Here is an 18,749-nt window from a genome sequence, read left to right as displayed (position 1 = left end):
TGGCTTCCCCCCCTTGAGGCAGATCGATTGTCATGGACATCAGGTGAGTTGAGATGTCAACTGGTGAAGCAGACAGCTTCGTAGCTATGGACTGTTTAATGGCAAAACCAACTCCACCCTGTCTAGCTATGCCTTATGGTTGACCAATGCAGTAAAAGGTATATCCACCTCCAGCTTTTGTGAACTGTGAGTAACCAGAAATACGTGTTTCACAGAGTGTATCAATATCAACATTGTATCGAGATAGCTCTCTGGCAATTATTGCTGTCCTTTGCTCATGACTATCTGTGCTGTCGAGAAGGGTACGGACATTCCATGTGGCCAAATGAAGTGTTTAGATAGATAGATAGATAGATAGATAGATAGATAGATAGATAGATAGATAGATAGATAGATAGATAGATAATCCCAATGGGAAATTCACATTCTTCAGCAGCAGCATACTGATACAATAAATAATATTAAATTAAAGAATGATAATAATACAGGTGAAAAAAACAGACAATAACTATGTATAATGTTAAATATTAACGTTTACCCCCCCTGGTGGAATTAAAGAGTCGCATAGTTTGGGGGAGGAACGATCTCCTCAATCTGTCTGTGGAGCAGAACAGTGACAGCAGTCTGTCGCTGAAGCTGCTCTTCTGTCTGGAGATGACATTATTTAGTGGATGCAGTGGATTCTCCATAATTGATAGGAGCCTGCTGAGCGCCCTTCGCTCTGCCACAGATGTTAAACTGTCCAGCTCCATGCCAACAATAGAGCCTGCCTTCCTCACCAGTTTGTCCAGGCGTGAGGCGTCTTTCCTCTTAATGCTGCCTCCCCAGCACACCACTGCGTAGAAGAGGGCGCTCGCCACAACTGTTTGATAGAACATCTGCAGCATCTTATTGCTGATGTTGAAGGAAGCCAGCCTTCTAAGGAAGTATAACCGGCTTTGTCCTTTCTTGCACAGCGCATCAGTATTGGCAGTCCAGTCTAATTTATCATCCTGCTGCACTCCCAGATATTTATAGGTCTGCACCATCTGCACACAGTCACCTTTGATGATCACTGGGTCTATGAGGGGTCTGGGCCTCCTAAAATCCACCACCAGCTCCTTGGTTTTGCTGGTGTTCAGGTGTAGGTGGTTTGAGTCGCACCATTTAACAAAGTCATTGATTAGGTCCCTATACTCCTCCTCCAGCCCATTCCTGATACAGCCCACGATAGCAGTGTCATCAGCGAACTTTTGCACATGGCAGGACTCCGAGTTGTATTGGAAGTCCGATGTATATAGGCTGAACAGGACCGGAGAAAGTACAGTCCCTTGTGGCGCTCCTGTGTTGCTGACCACAATGTCAGACATGCAGTTCCCAAGATGCACATACTGAGGTCTGTCTTTAAGATAGTCCACGATCCATGCCACTAGGTATGAATCTAATCCCATCTCTGTCAGCTTGTCCCTAAGGAGCAGAGGTTGGATTGTGTTGAAGGCGCTAGAGAAGTCTAGAAACATAATTCTTACAGCACCACTGCCTCTGTCCAAGTGAGAGAGGGATCGGTGTAGCATATAGATGATGGCATCTTCCGCTCCCACCTTCTCCTGATATGTAAACTGCAGAGGGTCAAGGGCGTGTTGAACCTGTGGCCTAAGGTGGTGAAGCAGCAGCCTCTCCATGGTCTTCATCACATGTGATGTCAGAGCAACAGGCCGAAAGTCATTCAGCTCACTAGGACGTGATACCTTTGGGACTGGGGTGATACAAGATGTTTTCCAAAGCCTCGGGACTCTCCCCTGTTCCAGGCTCAGGTTGAAGATGCGCTGTAGAGGACCCCCCAGCTCCGATGCACAGACCTTCAGCAGTCGTGGCGATACTCCATCTGGACCCGCTGCTTTGCTGGCACGAAGTCTCCTCAGCTCTCTGCTCACTTGCGCTGTTGTTATTATGGGTGGGGATGTTTTTCCTATGTTTGCCGCTCTTGCCGATTATTCTTACTCTTGCTCAGGTTTCGACCGCAAACTGGATATCCAACTGGTCGCGGTCTACCAGTAGGAGGAGTTTGAACTAGCATTTGTTTGAGGAATGTTTTCTATCCTTGCCTTCTTCTCCAAGAGAGCAGTGCTATCCCTAAATAGGGCTGTTCAGCCACTCAAGCAGGACACGGATGTTGCAGTAGTTCCAGGTCTACAACGAGCGACCATCACACTTGAGCCGTCTACGTGCAGGTTTGCAACTAGACACTCCCAGTGGTATCCTCCACCTGTGCCACTCTCCCATCGCCGCAGGACTTGGAAAAGACGCACCACACCACCAATAATATACCTTCACTTGGAGTGGATTATAGTGAGAGATGCTTGTGCAACAAATCCCACTCTCTTGGCACACGAACCAATGTCCACAGGCATGAAGATTGGACGTGTAGTCTAATAAGTGTGCCCGCAGCAGGCTGACCAAAACTGCAGTCGAGTTGACGTGCCGAATCGCCCTTCTGACCATGTATTCTGTCAAAGCTGCCTGCATTTACTTCACAGTTGCCTGTGTTAGCCGCCATTTTCAGGGTTCTCTTTGAGCCTGTCCACCTCACGTAACACCTTAAGTGGTACTTTAGCCGAGGCCTTCTGCACTGATGGCATAGCCTCAAAGAGCTATCCCCTACTTGACATTACACCCCCACATCACAGAGGTATAGGTCGGGTTTTTGTGGAGGAACTGTCATACAATGTGATTCCTTCTCATTATTGGTGCCACCCCCTTGACAACTATCAATTTATGGGGCCATGCAAACCTGTATTAATACTTGTGTGCATATTAAAATGTTTTTTTGTACAATGTACAATTCTCATGATAGTGTTATTCTTACCCAGTCTACTGCAGTAATTGCAGTGGAAAATGTGGTTAACACCAACTCATGCATGGGAAAAAAATACCATTGAATACTGTGAAACCGGTATAATTTTGAAAAATACCGTAATGTAGAATTTTGGTCATACCGCCCAGCACTAATCAAGACATTATTATTATGAACATGGAGAGAAAGCTAATAAGATCTTAGCTCAACAAATCCACAAGCAAGAAGTTCACAATGCAATTCCAGCAATCACCAGCACAAACGGAGACAAAATCATTGACCATAAAAATATAATGCACACATTTAGAGACTACTATAAATCCTTATAGTCTACTAAGATTAAAGAAGACAAGACACAATTTAAGGCATTTCTGGACGTATTACAGATACCACAGATAGATGTTCTTAGGGCAGAGGAATTGAACATTAGAACACTCTAGATGAGAACAGGCCATTCAGCCCAACAAAGCTCGCCAGTCCTATCCACTTACTTCTTCCAAAAAAATCAAGTCGAGTTTTGAAAGTCCCTAAAGTCTTACTGTCTGCAACACTACTTAGTAGCTTATTCTAAGTGTCTATCGTTCTTTCTGTAAAGAAAAACTCCCTAATGTTTGTGCGAAATTTACCCTTAACACTAGAATTACCAGAGCCTACGAAAAAACTCGTAGATCCGGCCCACCTTAAATCGCTTCTTAAAACCGTTCTCACCTCTCCGCCAGCGTCTTTTGTCATCTAAATGTACTGATAAAGACAAGCTACAAACAGCCGGCTATTCCATCCCCCCAACGACTTAGAACGTAAACGAGCTTTTCCCAGCTCATGCCTTGATTGATTATCTGGGAGTGAAGTGGAGTTTTAGAGTAGAAATAATAGCCTGTTTATAATAGTGTGGGAGAGTTTATAAGCGCCAACAGAAGATGCAAATGATTGCAGAAAAGGTAAAAGTTTTGGATATGTTGAAGGAAGGAAACAGCTACACCGCTGCAGGACACCATTACAGCATAAATGAGTCCACGATTCTTTTTATTTAAAAAGGAGGAAAAGCATATAAGATCTACGGCCGCAGTGTCTTTTAACCAGGGCGCACAATGAGTTGCAAGTGGACGTTGTAAGGCAGTAGTCTGGATGGAATCTGCTTTAGGGATTTGGATTGAAGAGTGATGGAAGAAGAACAACAGCGGTGCTAAACAGTCGCCTGAAGAGGCTCCTTTAGAAGAGCTGTAACGCTATCCTTTGTTGTGCAGTAAAATTAAACTCATCGTTATTGGACAAGTCGTCGTGTCATTGTTGGTGAGTAACCATAATTAATTATTTACGTACAGTACTTATTACATGTACATAGTTTAGTGTCACTGTACACACATTTTATTGTATACAATTTTTCTTGCATTGTACGTATTTATTGATGGTGGCCTGTCTGTCGTAATGGCTGTAACATATGTGATATCGGAGACGCTCGATATCTTTAGAATAATATTTAGGTTTTACTGTATATAAACTGTGTTTACATACATAATTTAAACGAATCTTACCTAATATCTAAGAGAATACAAAGGGTTTATGCTGTGTAATTGTGCGTGAAATGTTTATAATAGTGTGGGAGAGTTTATAAGGCCTTAAAATATATAAAAATAACCACATGAACACATGGTTTCTACTTTGCGGATTTTCTTATTTCGCGGGTGGCTCTGGAACGCAACCCCCGCGATGGAGGAGGGATTACTGTATTGGATTGTTTTTTTTCTTAGTCTGATCTCATTTTTTATAAAATTGAAAACCATTTATGGTCTTACCTTTATTTGTAAATGAAGTCCATGTGCCTATCCTTCTCCACGAAAATCTCTGTCAGTTTCTTGTACCAGTCCTTCTTATTTTCCTTTAGTTTTAAAAGTCTTAATCATCCATTTTGGCAGTCAGTCGGAAGAAAATATAAAAATAAACGGACTGCAACAGTGCACTTGACTTTCTGATATCGCTAAGTTATTGGCGCCTCTGAAAGAACAGCAGCATCAAGCACCTTTTGGGTTCACATCTGCCCCCTTCAGGCCAGCACGGTACTGTCTGCTTTACCTTGTGCCTTTTTAGTACGGTTTTATGTCTGATCAAGAAGACTAATGTCATACACATTCATTAACGATATTAGCCAGACTGTGGAAAGTCAGGGTGTATAATAAAAGTGTCTACAAACATTATATTGGCGACATACAGAGAGACAGCAACAGGCACACACCAATAGCAGGCATCAACCCAGTGTGTGAGGGACAGCTCAGTCCAACGTGAGATGAGGTTCGTCACTGCTGCACCTCGTGTTTCTCTCCTGTATTTGATCAGGAAATGCGCAAATTCAGCGATTTTGACTATAAAAATTATTAGAATTATTGGTATCATACAGCTGCGGTTGGTTGGTACCCTGCCCAGGATTGGTTCCTGCCTTGTGCCCTGTGTTGGCTGGGATTGGCTTCAGCAGACCCCCGTGACCCTGTGTTCGGATTCAGCGGGTTGGAAAATGGATGGATGGTATCATACAGAAAACAAATTTATAGCACAGACCAGTGGACAAATTTATTTTATGTTATTATTATTTTTTATACTTTTCATGATGACAGGTGAGACCGGATGTCCCTGTATGCAGTATAGTCCTGGTGCCAGAGAAGTGCTGGACTTCCAAGTCCTGATCCAGCTGGTCCTGTACTGAAAGTCTGAGACTCTTTTCCTCTTCTCGTACGCTACATTTGCTTTTATTATCATCTGCGCTGTAATAAAAGTATTTCCAAACGTTACTTTCTCTCTTTCTACCCGCAAACATCTGTGCAAAACTCACCATCGTCAACCACAAGTGCTTACTGCTTCCACCCGACGAGCCAAATGCGCTTAACAAACAAACAACGGTCCTTAACGGAAGTTGTGCCATGTGACACTAGTAGCCCAAGTTACAAGATCACCGCATAGTGAACAGCGCAGTGTAACTGAACTCTCAGGGCGGCCTACAAACAACCCCCTCTGCACGACTGAACGAAAATGCTATCAATTTATTTTTATTTAGTTTTAGTTTCTCTGTTTGCTTTAATTTCAATTCTCATTTTTGTAAAATGAAAAACTATTTTTAATTCTAGTTCTCGTTTTCGTTATGAAAATGTCACTGGCAACATGAAAAGCACTCATAGCATGCTGAACACTTGTAGTCCAGTAGGAACAAAGAGAAAGGGAAATACTTAATTTTTAGATGCAACATTTTAAAAAGTCTCATAACTTTATTATAAATTTAATTCAATTGGTGATCAGTACTGCTCTGCACTCCACCAACCTTCCTGTAGGCAGAAGAAACATCAAAGCAGCAAAACGTTATTGACATTGCCAACTGCTTTGTAATGATGATAACCATTGCTTATTGTGTTTACAATACTGACTTCTCACACTTCTTTTCTTACAGTGCCCATACTGCATACTCCAGTATCTCAGTTTTAAGATTTCTCTGTACTTTGTTTGCTCGCTGACTAGCTTTTACTTCATTATTGCTTTTCTGCCTCTTTTATCAATAGTGCAAGTGTGGAATAACTCATTTTATTTATAAGTTCAAAATATGTACAAAAATCACTTTTTAACAAGTAATTATTGAAATGTTTGGTTGAGAAATTGAAACAAAGAAATTGGAGGATGTTTACTGACCTCATAATAAACCATGTACATGAGACAAGATACAGGAACAAAAGAACTCACCTTCTATTCATAGTGTGTGGTCAAATGTTAAATAAGATAATGTGTATTTTTGGAACATGTGGAGATGTTTTAATCATTTACAGGTTTGTTGATTCTCGTGTGTAAGCCCTTTGTGTTTTAGTGTGTGGAATTGCCATTGATGCTTTTCATTGAATACCAGAAAGCACCTACTTTTAAAATTGTGTTTTAAATCATATTTTTTTTTTCTGTTCAAGGTAAACTGTCTTTGGAAGAATTTATTCGAGGAGCCAAGAGTGACCCTTCCATAGTGCGACTCCTGCAGTGTGATCCCAGCAGTGCTGGCCAATTTTGAAACCCAGGATCTCATATATTATTATCATCAGTTTGTTTTTGTTTTTTCCTCTTTTACCTGCAGACTTCTCAATATTTTTGATTTCTCCTCAGCATGATTTACTGTGCCTTTCTCTTGGCATGTATAAAAGGTTTAACAGTCTGGAACATGTTTTACATTAGTTGTTCTAATCTCTACAACATAATGCTGTTTAAAATGCAAAAATCCTCTCACATGGAACAAAAGATTTTATGGGTTTTACATTATTAATGTGTTAAGATTTGAATCATCTTTCCTTTACATTAATGAAAAATCCAAAACAAAACACTTATAGTCATAAACATGTTTCAGCATTTTTTTTTCAAGAGTGTGTGTCATCTTTGCAGCTCTCTAATTATCCTTCCCAAACAAATGAATGTAAAACAGTAGAAAACAAGGCAAGAACAAAATTAAAATGGATAGCCAAAAAGGTACTAATTTAAATATCGATAAAGTCCATTTAATTTGTATGTTTCCTGTATAAATATCATCGATGATTTAAACAAATCTAACATTTCTTACAAATGTGCAAATAAAACTGTTTACTGTATATTTTTAAAAACAAGAGTGAATTTTTTTTTTTTTTTTTTGGAAGTTTGTTTTTGCCACAAAGTCAAAACATTATTTGAGGTAAAGCAGCATTTAAGGAATTGCTTTCACATTCAGGTGTGATTCTCTTTTTTGTCTATTAAATCTACATATGTGAACAAATGATGAATCATTACATGAAATTAATATTTTTGTTGTTTGTTATACGTTGAAATATTACATTTTTAATACATTTTTGATGATCAATTTGATAGCAACTTGGGACGTGTTACATGCATGTCCAGCCAACATGCAAGAATTGTACTGGACTCTGTATATATGGCAGTACTACTACCACTACATTCTTTGTTTGAAAATTAACCTAGCAATGTCCATGAGGTTCGCAATTTCACCATACGTCACTGCATTCCAACCAAACTTGCCTACCTAAAGTAGATCTAAAATTTTATTTGCCGAACATACTGTATTGTTACTTCTGTAGTGGTGCTTTGTGCTTCATAGCCCCAGTGTTCTGGGATTTAATCCAACAGAAAGCTGCTGCATGTGTAGATTTACATATTCTCTTTTTCAGTCTGAGGTTCTTTCCACGACCTAGTGACATGTGTCTGTTAGTTTATCTGGTTATTTTAAATTGGCCCAAAGTGAGACTGCTCTGTAGTGGACTGGTTTTCCTTCCAGGGTAGGAGTGGACTGGTTTAACTTCCAGGGTAGGTTCTCACCTTACACCCATTGATAGACACTGGCTCCTTGCGAAGCTGAACTGGATAAGTCTTAGCTATTTAGTCTCTATTTTATGGTTTTGCTTATCATGTAATGTTTATAAAATTATTGTCCCACACCATTGAAGCCGCACTGGAGCCTAGTTTACTCAAAACACATATTTACAACAAACTTTTGAAGTAAATCATTGGTATAAACACATCAGTTTACACCTGCTGTGAACTTTACAGAAGCATCTGGCATAATCTCTGCTTGATTTGTAACAAATACCACACACCTAATAATACAGTCACTTATATTACTTTGCTATCCAATTTCACAGGTACACACAACTAAAACGATGTTAAACAAATATATAGTATGTTACTGATCATGCTGAATGAAATGGGGTTCAAGTGAGGTGAAGGGTATAGGGTTTGGTGGTCTGCTGTAAGTACTACATATTGTATATCTTAATCGGAAATGCCAGTTTTATAACTGTGTCTGCATTACCACAAAGCGAATGAGCCAGAGTGAGAAATGTTGAGCTGCACCTGTCTCAGTTTAGACACTTTGACACAGAAAGCCCAAAACAGTGGCAACTAGTATTTTGAACTTAATATTTGACCCTTATTTTACAAATGTAAAGGCAGATGTGTATTTACAGCCACTTCATCAAACAACTTTACAGCTCTGATAAATGGCAAACATGATACTAGTCAAATTGCCTGGCAAACTTGGCACATAATGTTTAAATCTCATTGCTTCCCATCTAACTTGTGACAGTTTTCTGACAAGAAGCACACTTTAGTTAAATTGCAGTTCAGTTAGGGTTAAATCGAACTGCTTATTATGATAAAAACTGCTAAATGTCTGATAGCCATTAAAGATTAAAGCCCTTTACTGTTCCTGCTAAATATCACAGATCAGCATGCTAGATAAAGTATAGTATTTGCCACTGATCAGAGCTGTAAAGTTGTTTGAAAAGTGGTTCAGAATATGAACCTGACTTTAGACTCGTAAAACAAAAGTCACATATTCAGTTCTGAATATTAATTGGCAAAGCTTTGGGCTTTCAGTGTCAATGGGTCTAAACTGTACAGATGCAGCTCACCAGATCTCATACTGGCTCATTCACCTTGTGATCATCTTCTCTGATACACCATATAGATCTGCATTCTGTCATAGTTTTAAACCGCTTAACAGAAAGTTTTCTATTGACTCAGTTGGAATGTTAAAGAATCGACGTCCATGGTAGGTAACTTTGTCACCTGAACTGGAGTGTAGCCTAGTTCGTTACTCTAGTTCTTCAATGTTTTCAAAAATAGTTTCATCAATATCATAGTCTAAAAAGGCTGCCAGCATTGTAGTTTCTTCTGATAAATCTTCAATTTTCTGTCTGAAATACATGATAGCTTTGGCAAAATCCATTTCATTGGCATTGACTAATTAATTCTAGTGCTATCTCAGTTTACTACTATCTCCCGCACTAATACATTGAATCAGGCATGAGCGACCTACATTAAATGATTCACCAATCAAAACATAGTATATGCTAGAGCCCATTGTCTTAACATTGACAAGTGAAAGTGACAGTTTCATTTCAAGCTGTATTTCATGATGCATTTGGAGGAATTTTGTGGACAAAATAAATAAATAAGCAAAAAAACAATTTGTGGCACATTTATTTATGCTTATATTTTGCAATTTATATTTTTTGTGCATTTATTTATTTTATCCAAAATATTCCTCTAACATCTATCTACTCGTATCTACTATCTATCGCCATTTTCATTGAATTTGCTTTTCTGTAAAAATAACCACTATGAATAATGTTTACTAGACTTAGGTTGAGAACTACGTGACACATGGCAAGTGTGGTTTAAAGCATTTTTTGTAAAAGAAGCAAGGCATTTTAAGTACATTTCTTTAGATAGATAGATAGATAGATAGATAGATAGATAGATAGATAGATAGATAGATAATAAAGTATCTATCTATCTATCTATCTAACTTTATTCACTAAACTTCATAGCACAAGGCCTATTTGAATTGATATAGATGGTAGCCATGGGTTTTCCACTTATATCCTTATCCTCATCGCCATACCTTCACAGTTGTGTGTTTTCCTTTAACACTCCCTGTTTTGTGCATATTTTAATCTGGATGTATTGTGTGTTTACAGTATAGATTACTATAATCTGGGCAAATGTGTGATGATAACTGTTATGTTTTCACACCAAAACGTGATTTTACTCACTCTAGGAGCAGCTTATTTGTTTTATACTTTATGTCAAAAAAGAAACCAGTCAGATCCAACAGATGTGGTTTATAAAAGTCTGTACTAGTATGTACACCGGTATTGCTATGTACTGCAAATATTAGATAATTTAATAATACTATTTCATTACTTGATTTAATTGATACGAGTAAATGCATTTATTAGTACTGTATGGTCTCATAAAATCAAATATTTGTCTATGTCAAGTGCAAGCCCAGCTTAACTCATTGAGTCTTTGCAAGCCACTCATACTGAAAATTCTGCCAGGTAATTAATTAAATAAATCCTATAGGAGATAATTTGTGCCAAACGTTTAACAGATAAAACCAGGAAAAAGCATGTGCATATATGAAACTACAAAGAAAGAATTGGAAAATTAATTAAGAAAAGAAAAATCTTAAAATGAAGTGCATATTTAAATAAATTAAGCTAAAGTCAGTTTCATAGTTTATTTTCATTTACAGGCTATAGGCCACAGATATGTTTTGTACTATTGTTGCCTTTTTGTTTATAGAGCTATGTTCCCAAAAAAACAAAAACAGTATATTATGGATTTCTGTTTCAGCAGTACCTAATATATACAATAGTTTTTAAAATCTCTACAGTGCCATTTTCTTCATCTTCTGACTTTGTATTTACCTGGCTAAATCAGCATTTGTATTGCAACCCATGTACCTAATTATACAGGGGCGGGCAAAAGTAGTTTTACAGTTCTGAGTATGCGAAACAGAGTTTTTTTCTTGGATTGATATTTATTTATTTATTGTTTTATTATTTACGATGAGTTAATAAAGCTATGATTACTATTTAGTTCATAAAGCTATTGTAATAATCGTAACCTGCATGTCTTTTTTATACAAACAAGTATAAACCTACTTTTGCCCACCCCAGTATATACCGTAGGTTGTCTAATACTTGACATATCGTGAGGCATTTAGCTTTTGAAACATATTACATGCATTTATAACGTACAAATTTTAGTTTTTTAAACTCATAGCTGAAGAGCTAAACAATTTGTATTGTGTACCTTTGTTGTAAACTTTTATTGCTTGGAAAAGGGAGTCAAGTGAACATGCATCTGTCAAATGATGAATGGCTTTCTAGCTTGATGAAGATTATGTGAAATTTCACTTGAATTTATAGTCTCTTTTACTGAGCTAGATGCAGCCTGACATTGTACATATGGAATCGCACCGCTGCAGCTTTAGAAGCTGACCTATCCACAGTAAGGATCACCTTTTATTGCTCACCGAGATGGAACAGCACCTACTGTATGTAACCCAAAGGCCCTGGGTTCATAAATGGTGGCTGGCTCTTGGTTGCAGCACCAAAGACTGAATTCCCGGATGGAGTGAGGCAAGCCACAAAAATGTAATTGTTACCAAATACATAAAATATTGACACAATATCTTGCAAATATTTACAGCAACCATTAACACTCATAGGGCCCTTTCTAAATTGCTCGGTTTACTACAAAGTTCTTTTGAATATTGCATTGTGGTCATAATACTTTGTCTTTAGAGATTCTTCATTATCATCCATAACAGAAATTCTCAGATTATTTGCCATATAAAGCATAGACCGTTACATATGATTTTTTTTTTTCATACAGTGTAACAAATACAGTAATCTCTTAATAAATAATATTCACTTTTTTTTATAAAAAGTGTATTTTTTGCTTCATCCAATTTCTTTCTCAGTCCTCCCAGTTTAAAAGAAATATTTTCATTCCTTCTTTCCGTTAGTTTCAAAGTGTATTAGTTTATTAGTGTTTTGTCAGTTCTTAAAGCAGGAGTGACTTGAGTGTTTCTACTTTGTAAATATTGGAACAACTATCACTTGCATTCAGTTAACATTAGTTCACAATATTTGAAGAATATTTTTAAAATTAAAATGAACTATATAAATATTACCATAATCTGTATTTACTTTTTCCAAATAAAGCCTTAATTGAATTATACACTGCTCTTATTTTTAATATACATGTCATTAACTAGATAAGCAGGTTAAAAGATGGATGGAAAGATATGTTGGTGTCAGTGTTGACTATAGACTCATGACTTCAATCTTGTTTTGAACCTATTTTGATTCCAACATTTTATGGGAAACATTAACCTGAGAGTGATTCCTGAGAGGGTTAAAAGCTTTTAACTGCTTACCTTCAATGCTTTGTGTATGTTATCACACCACCATTTTTATAGTAGATGTCACTTCCTACCTTTTAATTGGCATCCATTATAGTGAAATGCAGACTGCATTTAATAGCTGTGAAAAAGCATTTGTCCCCTTTTACTGATATCTTTTATTTTTGAATATTTGTCAAATGGAATGGCTTTCTAGACAAAATCTAAAATTAGTTAAATGGAACTATGATGAACATGCCACAGGCCCTAGAAAACACCATTACTAATAATAATAATAATACATTTTATTTATATAGCGCCTTTCCCATTACTGAAGGAACCATGAATTCTGCACTTTAAGTAATAGGGCTATACAACAGGACAGTGAACCAAAGCACAAAGCTAGTTAACAACTGAATGGCTGAGAAGAAACAAAAATTAGTTTTATAGTGACCTATTAAAAGTTACAATTTGAATTAATTAGAGGTGTTGTAGCAAGATCTGAATCGAGCAGTTCATTTTTACAAACCTACCAGTGTGTCTTGAGTTAACTCTGTTTAGTAAGTAGTTGGGCTAAAATAATTAACTGACTTCAATGTATATTATGGGTAAGTAAAGTAAAAGTGTCTGTTCCACTACCCATACAATTTTTCCAGCAGTATGTTTTTATTGTTCGTTGGGTGATGTGTTTTATTGAATCTTCATCAAACTGAACATTTTTGTTATATAATATTTCTTACCTTTTGCAGTGTTCTGCATAACCTTAGAAGACTCTTTGGGTTTTCATAGGTAATGCTTTTCATCTTGCTATCCTCTCATATAGGTCTGATTCGTGAAGAACAAATTATATTGATTTGAGATACTCATGTTGATCAGTTCTACACAATCTTTTACAGCTCATTATAATGTTGATCTTCATTGGCCTGTTATCCATGCTTCATATTTTTTTTTGAAGGGAAACCTCATCTAGACAATGTCTGTGTATTACCTTGTTAATGGTCTTGACTGATATTATTTACATTTGAAATATTTTATGCATGTCTTGATCATGCTTTCCTGCCATCAGGCTTATTAGAAAGGTCCGTGTTGCCCATAGATGACTCTGATATATGCTACAAATTCAAGTAAAATTAAACATCTTCTTTGTTAGTTCATCATATTCTGTTTATAAAAACATTTTTTAATTTTTATATTGTAATTGAGACAGACTGTCAGAGTTGGAAAGAGGTTAGCTCAGTGGCTATAGCAGCCATATCTGGAATTTGCATTGTCTCAGTGTACAGGCATAGAGTATCACAGCATATACTCATTTTGTTCACAGATAGCAAAACCATGCACTTTATGTAAATCAGCCCATGTTGGAAGTGTGATTTTTATTTACATCTGCATGCTTTGAAATAGTGACACCTGCATTGTTCCTAATGCAGTCTAGATAGTCAGAAGGCTTGGAAAATTAATGGAAGCAGGGTATTAGAAAGCCAGTCATTAATTCAGACAGTAATATTCTGTTTTATTTTATTCATTTCAGGTGTTTTGAGCATTTTTCAAGTGATGTTTATAGATGCATTAAATATTGTGGTTTCTTATCTTACTGACAGATTGAAAATGCTTTTGAATTTCTTTTATCAGTGCAATGTTTTTAAAATGCTAACAGGTAAGGAAAATTGTGGCCACATTCAAAACTGCATGAATGACAAAAAGATGAATTACAACACAATTTCCCCATAAATGATATTGATATAGACTACTGTGAAGTATTTTTGCTTCTTATAATTAGGCCAAACATGACTTGCATAAGGTAAGAGCTAAGTATAGCCATACATTCAAAGGCAGAGAATTTGTGTCTAGTAGCCACATCATTTCAGAATGAGGGCTCAGGAGAAATATACAATATTTTGACAAAAAATTAAAAGTAAAAAGAAGGCTAATATTTTTAAAAGTAAAATAGTTGCTAAATCATTTACTTTATATAAATAATAATAATAACGGGAAACACCCATACTGCACTGTGTTGATGTTTTTGAACAAAAATGAAAAGCAGGGAGTATTTACTTTATCACCATAGTGTATGACACGCTATGCATACATAAAATACAAAAAAAAACACAACCTAAATCACTTTTTTAAATGTGTTAATGTAGATTTTTAATGCATGTTCCTTTTGCTCAACTCCCCAGATCCAGGTGGTCTGTTTCTATACTGAATGATAAAGACTAATATGGTGGTCACTTGAATTTTCTTTTATTGCTATGACTTATAGGTAGTGAAGCTGTTAGATGTTTTTTGAAAATTTGTTGTGTTCAATTATATCACATTCTTTGGTGATTTTGATTATCATTATTTAAGAACTACTATTTCTGTGATAAGCAGGTTTGGAAAAATTAATGAATATTTAGTAGATATATAGTATATGTTTGTGCTTGTGGTTTTTCTTGCTTTGTTAAAAGGTGTGAATAAGCAAACTGTATGTGGAGGCAATAGTCTAGTATATTGTTATTTAGACTGAACATTTACTTTCCTTCCCTGATTATTTGACTCAAACCTGGCTTTATTATTATTATTATTATTATTATTGCCCTGTTTTCGTATGATCTTGTTTAATAACTGACCTGTTTTATGCCTCAAGCAATTATGCATTTAATTGAATGGCCATTTAAAATGAATTAATGCAAGTTGCCATGATAGGAAAAAGTAGGTGATTTAACTTGTTTCATTATTGTTTTTTCCTCTGAACATGCACTGACAGTCTGTAAGATAGAACTGATTGATTGTATTTTACTTTTTTATATAATATGAAAGCTAGCATCAAAATTTGGCACTCAACTATTCCCAAATTTATAGACAATGGCCATTGGGCCATAATTTTATTTTTTTAATGTTTCAGCTCATCATTAAAAATAGTTTAGGTATTACAGAAAATGAATAAAAAAATAAAAATAACTTTACACTCAGCAGCATTTCAACTAGTGGTACAGTTAGATTGCATACAATTTAAAATCTAGGCAGTATCACAGTATATTGTACATTGGCCAGTTCCAAAAGGGATTTTCAATGGAAATAAAACTTTAATATACTGATATTTTGTAACATATTAAAGATGCATTTCCAGTTTCCCTTAAATGAGTAAGAGGTTACCTAAGTAATGGGTATGCTAAATGGACACCAGAAACAGCAACAACTGAATGCCTTTATATAAAAGTTTAGGAAATGAAGTGAACTCTAAATAAGATTTTACCTTCATGGCAACTTTATTTGCTGGTCCATTGTTTTCTTTGCTAGCATAGCTCTTCTTTGAGTGTGATTCTGTATATACAGTATTTCACATTGCATGTAAATTTAATTACTAGAGGTTGACAGTTTTTGAAACTAAATAAATGTTTTGGAATTTTGTCTGTTATATTGCATGTTCAGCATGTAATTACATTTTTCAAAAATATACTATCATTTTGGTAGGTTGTTCAATGTAATTTTCCTGTCTGTCACAGTCTTCACCATATATTGAAATACTTTTTTTTTTTTTTTTTTTACCAGGAGGAACACGTCTAGTGTAAAAAGTGTTTTGTAATAATTAATCCCTCCAAACTTCCTTTTTCAGAAAAATATCCTAAACTTTTCCATGTATGCACATTGAGCCAGTGAATCTTACACTTTGCTGTATGTGTTCTTTTTAATTTTTTTTCGAAAGGTCCTACTAGAATATTTTTAACTATTAAATAAAGTTAAATTCAACAACCAATTGTCAAAAAATAGCAGAAAATGAAAGCATTGCATTTTTGGAAAAATAAAAATATTTTGTACAATTACTTTCAAAGTGCTTCTAATAAATTTAGTTTTTTTTTTTTTAAGATTTTTTTTTTATTGATTGTACACATTAAGGAATTAATGAAAACACTACTTTTTTCTTAGCTGAAGAAAGCAGCTTAGTTTTGAATGCTCCGTCAGGTACATTTTCATGATGAATCAGACATATCATATAAATACAGTATGGCATATCACATAGTTTTTTTTAGAGTAGACTACATCATATTGGAATTTACAGTATATAATGTTTCTTCAGGTACCACAATATTTTCAGAATTCATGTAATGTTGGGCTTTGGGATTTGGAATCTTTCTAAACCCCTCATCATTTGTGTCACTTCAATGATGCTTATCTTACCTGTCACTAATTTGAAAAATAAATTAGTAATTTGAAAATAAGTTCATACAATTTTTAAAGATTATTCAAGCTGTTGCATATATTGAAAAAAAAAAATAGAAATCTAGGTTGAAAACAGAATCATATTTTACTCGACTTTTGTATCTCTACTTTTCAATGGATAAATAATATGTAACCTTAATCTTTTGGTCTACATTTTATTTCATTTTTACTGTGAAAAATTGCATTGCTCTTTCAAACACACTGGAATGAATGGGATACTTACTAAAGATCATTGGTTGCATTAGAGGGGTATGTTCAAATATGTATTTATAACTATTGAATTTTAATGTTTTGTTGTTTTTGAGCTTTTGTAAACAAATGCTAACTTACAAGTAATGTAATGGAAATGTTTAAATTTATCCAGCTTAGTTATCTCTTATATACACACGAAGAATAAAGAATAACTTGGTCTGTATTGCATTAAAAATAGCATTTAGTGGTTACTGTAAGTGCCAAAAGACAAAATCAGTATTGTATACATTTATACTGTAATGTTGATCAAAATGTTTATTGTTGTTAAATTTTGTAGCCCGTATATGGTATTTTGGTTTTGTGACATTGTTGTTTTTAAATATAGTATTTTGTTATCTTGTAGACCAATACCTGAAATCTCCAAAAGCTTGCTTCTGTGTCTGATTTTCTATGCAATATCTTCTATAACCCATTTTCTGAACCCAGCTCAGTAAATTTTTGTTTCTCTTCACATTCTTAATATTACTGTTCATCCAGCTCGAGTCTGCATTTTTTCAATACAGTCACAAAGAGGTGGTTAAAATATACATGTTCTGATGCACCAAGAAACATTATCTGTGATGTAACCAGAGGTTAATGGGTGTTTTGAATCTTTCAACGTCAGACACTCTCAGCCAGTGATCCAGAAGAATGTTCTTCCACCTTTTGTTATTCTCATTCACATTTTGCAACAGAACATTTGAATAATTTAGACGAGGACGGGCCATTCAGCTCAACCAAGCTCACCAGTCCTATCCACTTAATTCTTCTAAAAAAACAAAGTCTAGTTTTGAAAGTTCCTAAAGTCCTACTGTATACCTCACTACTTGCTAGTTTATTCCAAGTGTCTATGGTTCTCTGTGTAAAGAAAAACTTCCTGATTTTTGTGCAGAATTTGCCCTTAATAGGTTTCCAACTGTGTCCCCATGTTCTTGATGAACTAATTTTAAAATAACAGGCTCAATCCACTGTACTGATTCCCTTCATAATTTTAAACACTTCAGACATGTCACCTCTTAATCTTCTTTTGCTTAAACTGAAAAGTCTCAACTATTTTAATTTTCATAATTCATCCCCTGAAGCCCTGGAATGAGCCTACTTGCTCTTCTCTGGACTAGGGACTATGTCCTTTTTGTAGCCTGGAGACCAAAAGTGCACACAGTACTCCAGATGAGGCCTCACCAATGCATTATAAAGCTTTATCCTCTTTGAACTTGTATCTACACATCATGCTATATAACCTAATATTTCTGTTTGCCTTCTTAAAGGCTTCGAAACAGGTAAATATTTTCTGGTCTTGGTGATTTCTTTGATTTCAGCCTGTTTAATCTGAGCAGTACTTCTCTCTCTACAATTTCTAAATCACTCAGAACCTCCTTGGTAGGCTATTTACTGCTGGGAAAAATGCAAGTTTAGAGCAGGGGTCTCCAAGTCTGGTCCTGGAGTACCACAATGGCTGCAGGTTTTCATTCTAACCCTTTTTTTAGTGAGTGCTCTGTGCTGCTAATTAACTTCTTGTGAGTTAATTTTAATTGAATTGCTTTTTTAAGATTTGTTCCCCTGAATTTCTTCATTGTTCCTCTGAATTGCTTCATTACTTTCCTTAAATAGCACACAAACAGAAATGAAATGTGAAGCGAGAGAGCCAACAGAAGACCAACTAAGTCAGGCCTCAAACTCCAGCCAATTTCACTCCAACCAGCTGCTTAATGAGGTGCCAATTCTTGTCATTAATTAAACCAATTCTTTAATTTTGTGGCTTGTTGCTGCTCTTGTGGTGCAATA

The 18,749-nt window shown here is 35.7% G+C and overlaps 1 protein-coding gene across 2 annotated transcripts in view; it reads left to right on the top strand.

Moving 5' to 3' along the window:
* The window catches only part of LOC114663729 (neurocalcin-delta), a 140,197-nt gene extending 122,846 nt beyond the window's left edge, over window positions 1–17,351 (top strand). The window contains exons 4-5 of one of the 2 annotated variants that reach the window (XR_007936555.1): window positions 6,766–8,734; window positions 9,079–17,351. Coding sequence is in view for 1 of the 2 variants with exons in the window: in XM_028817650.2 (XP_028673483.1) it covers window positions 6,766–6,863 (98 nt within the window). In the remaining variant the exon portion in view is untranslated. Of the gene's footprint in view, window positions 1–6,765 lie in introns of both variants that reach the window. The other variant, XM_028817650.2, reaches the window with a different exon arrangement.
* The last annotated feature ends 1,398 nt before the right edge of the window (window positions 17,352–18,749 follow it).

Source organism: Erpetoichthys calabaricus, chromosome 13, assembly GCF_900747795.2.
Source record: "Erpetoichthys calabaricus chromosome 13, fErpCal1.3, whole genome shotgun sequence".
Lineage (NCBI taxonomy): Eukaryota > Metazoa > Chordata > Cladistia > Polypteriformes > Polypteridae > Erpetoichthys > Erpetoichthys calabaricus.
This window is presented reverse-complemented; position numbering and strand designations above follow the sequence as displayed.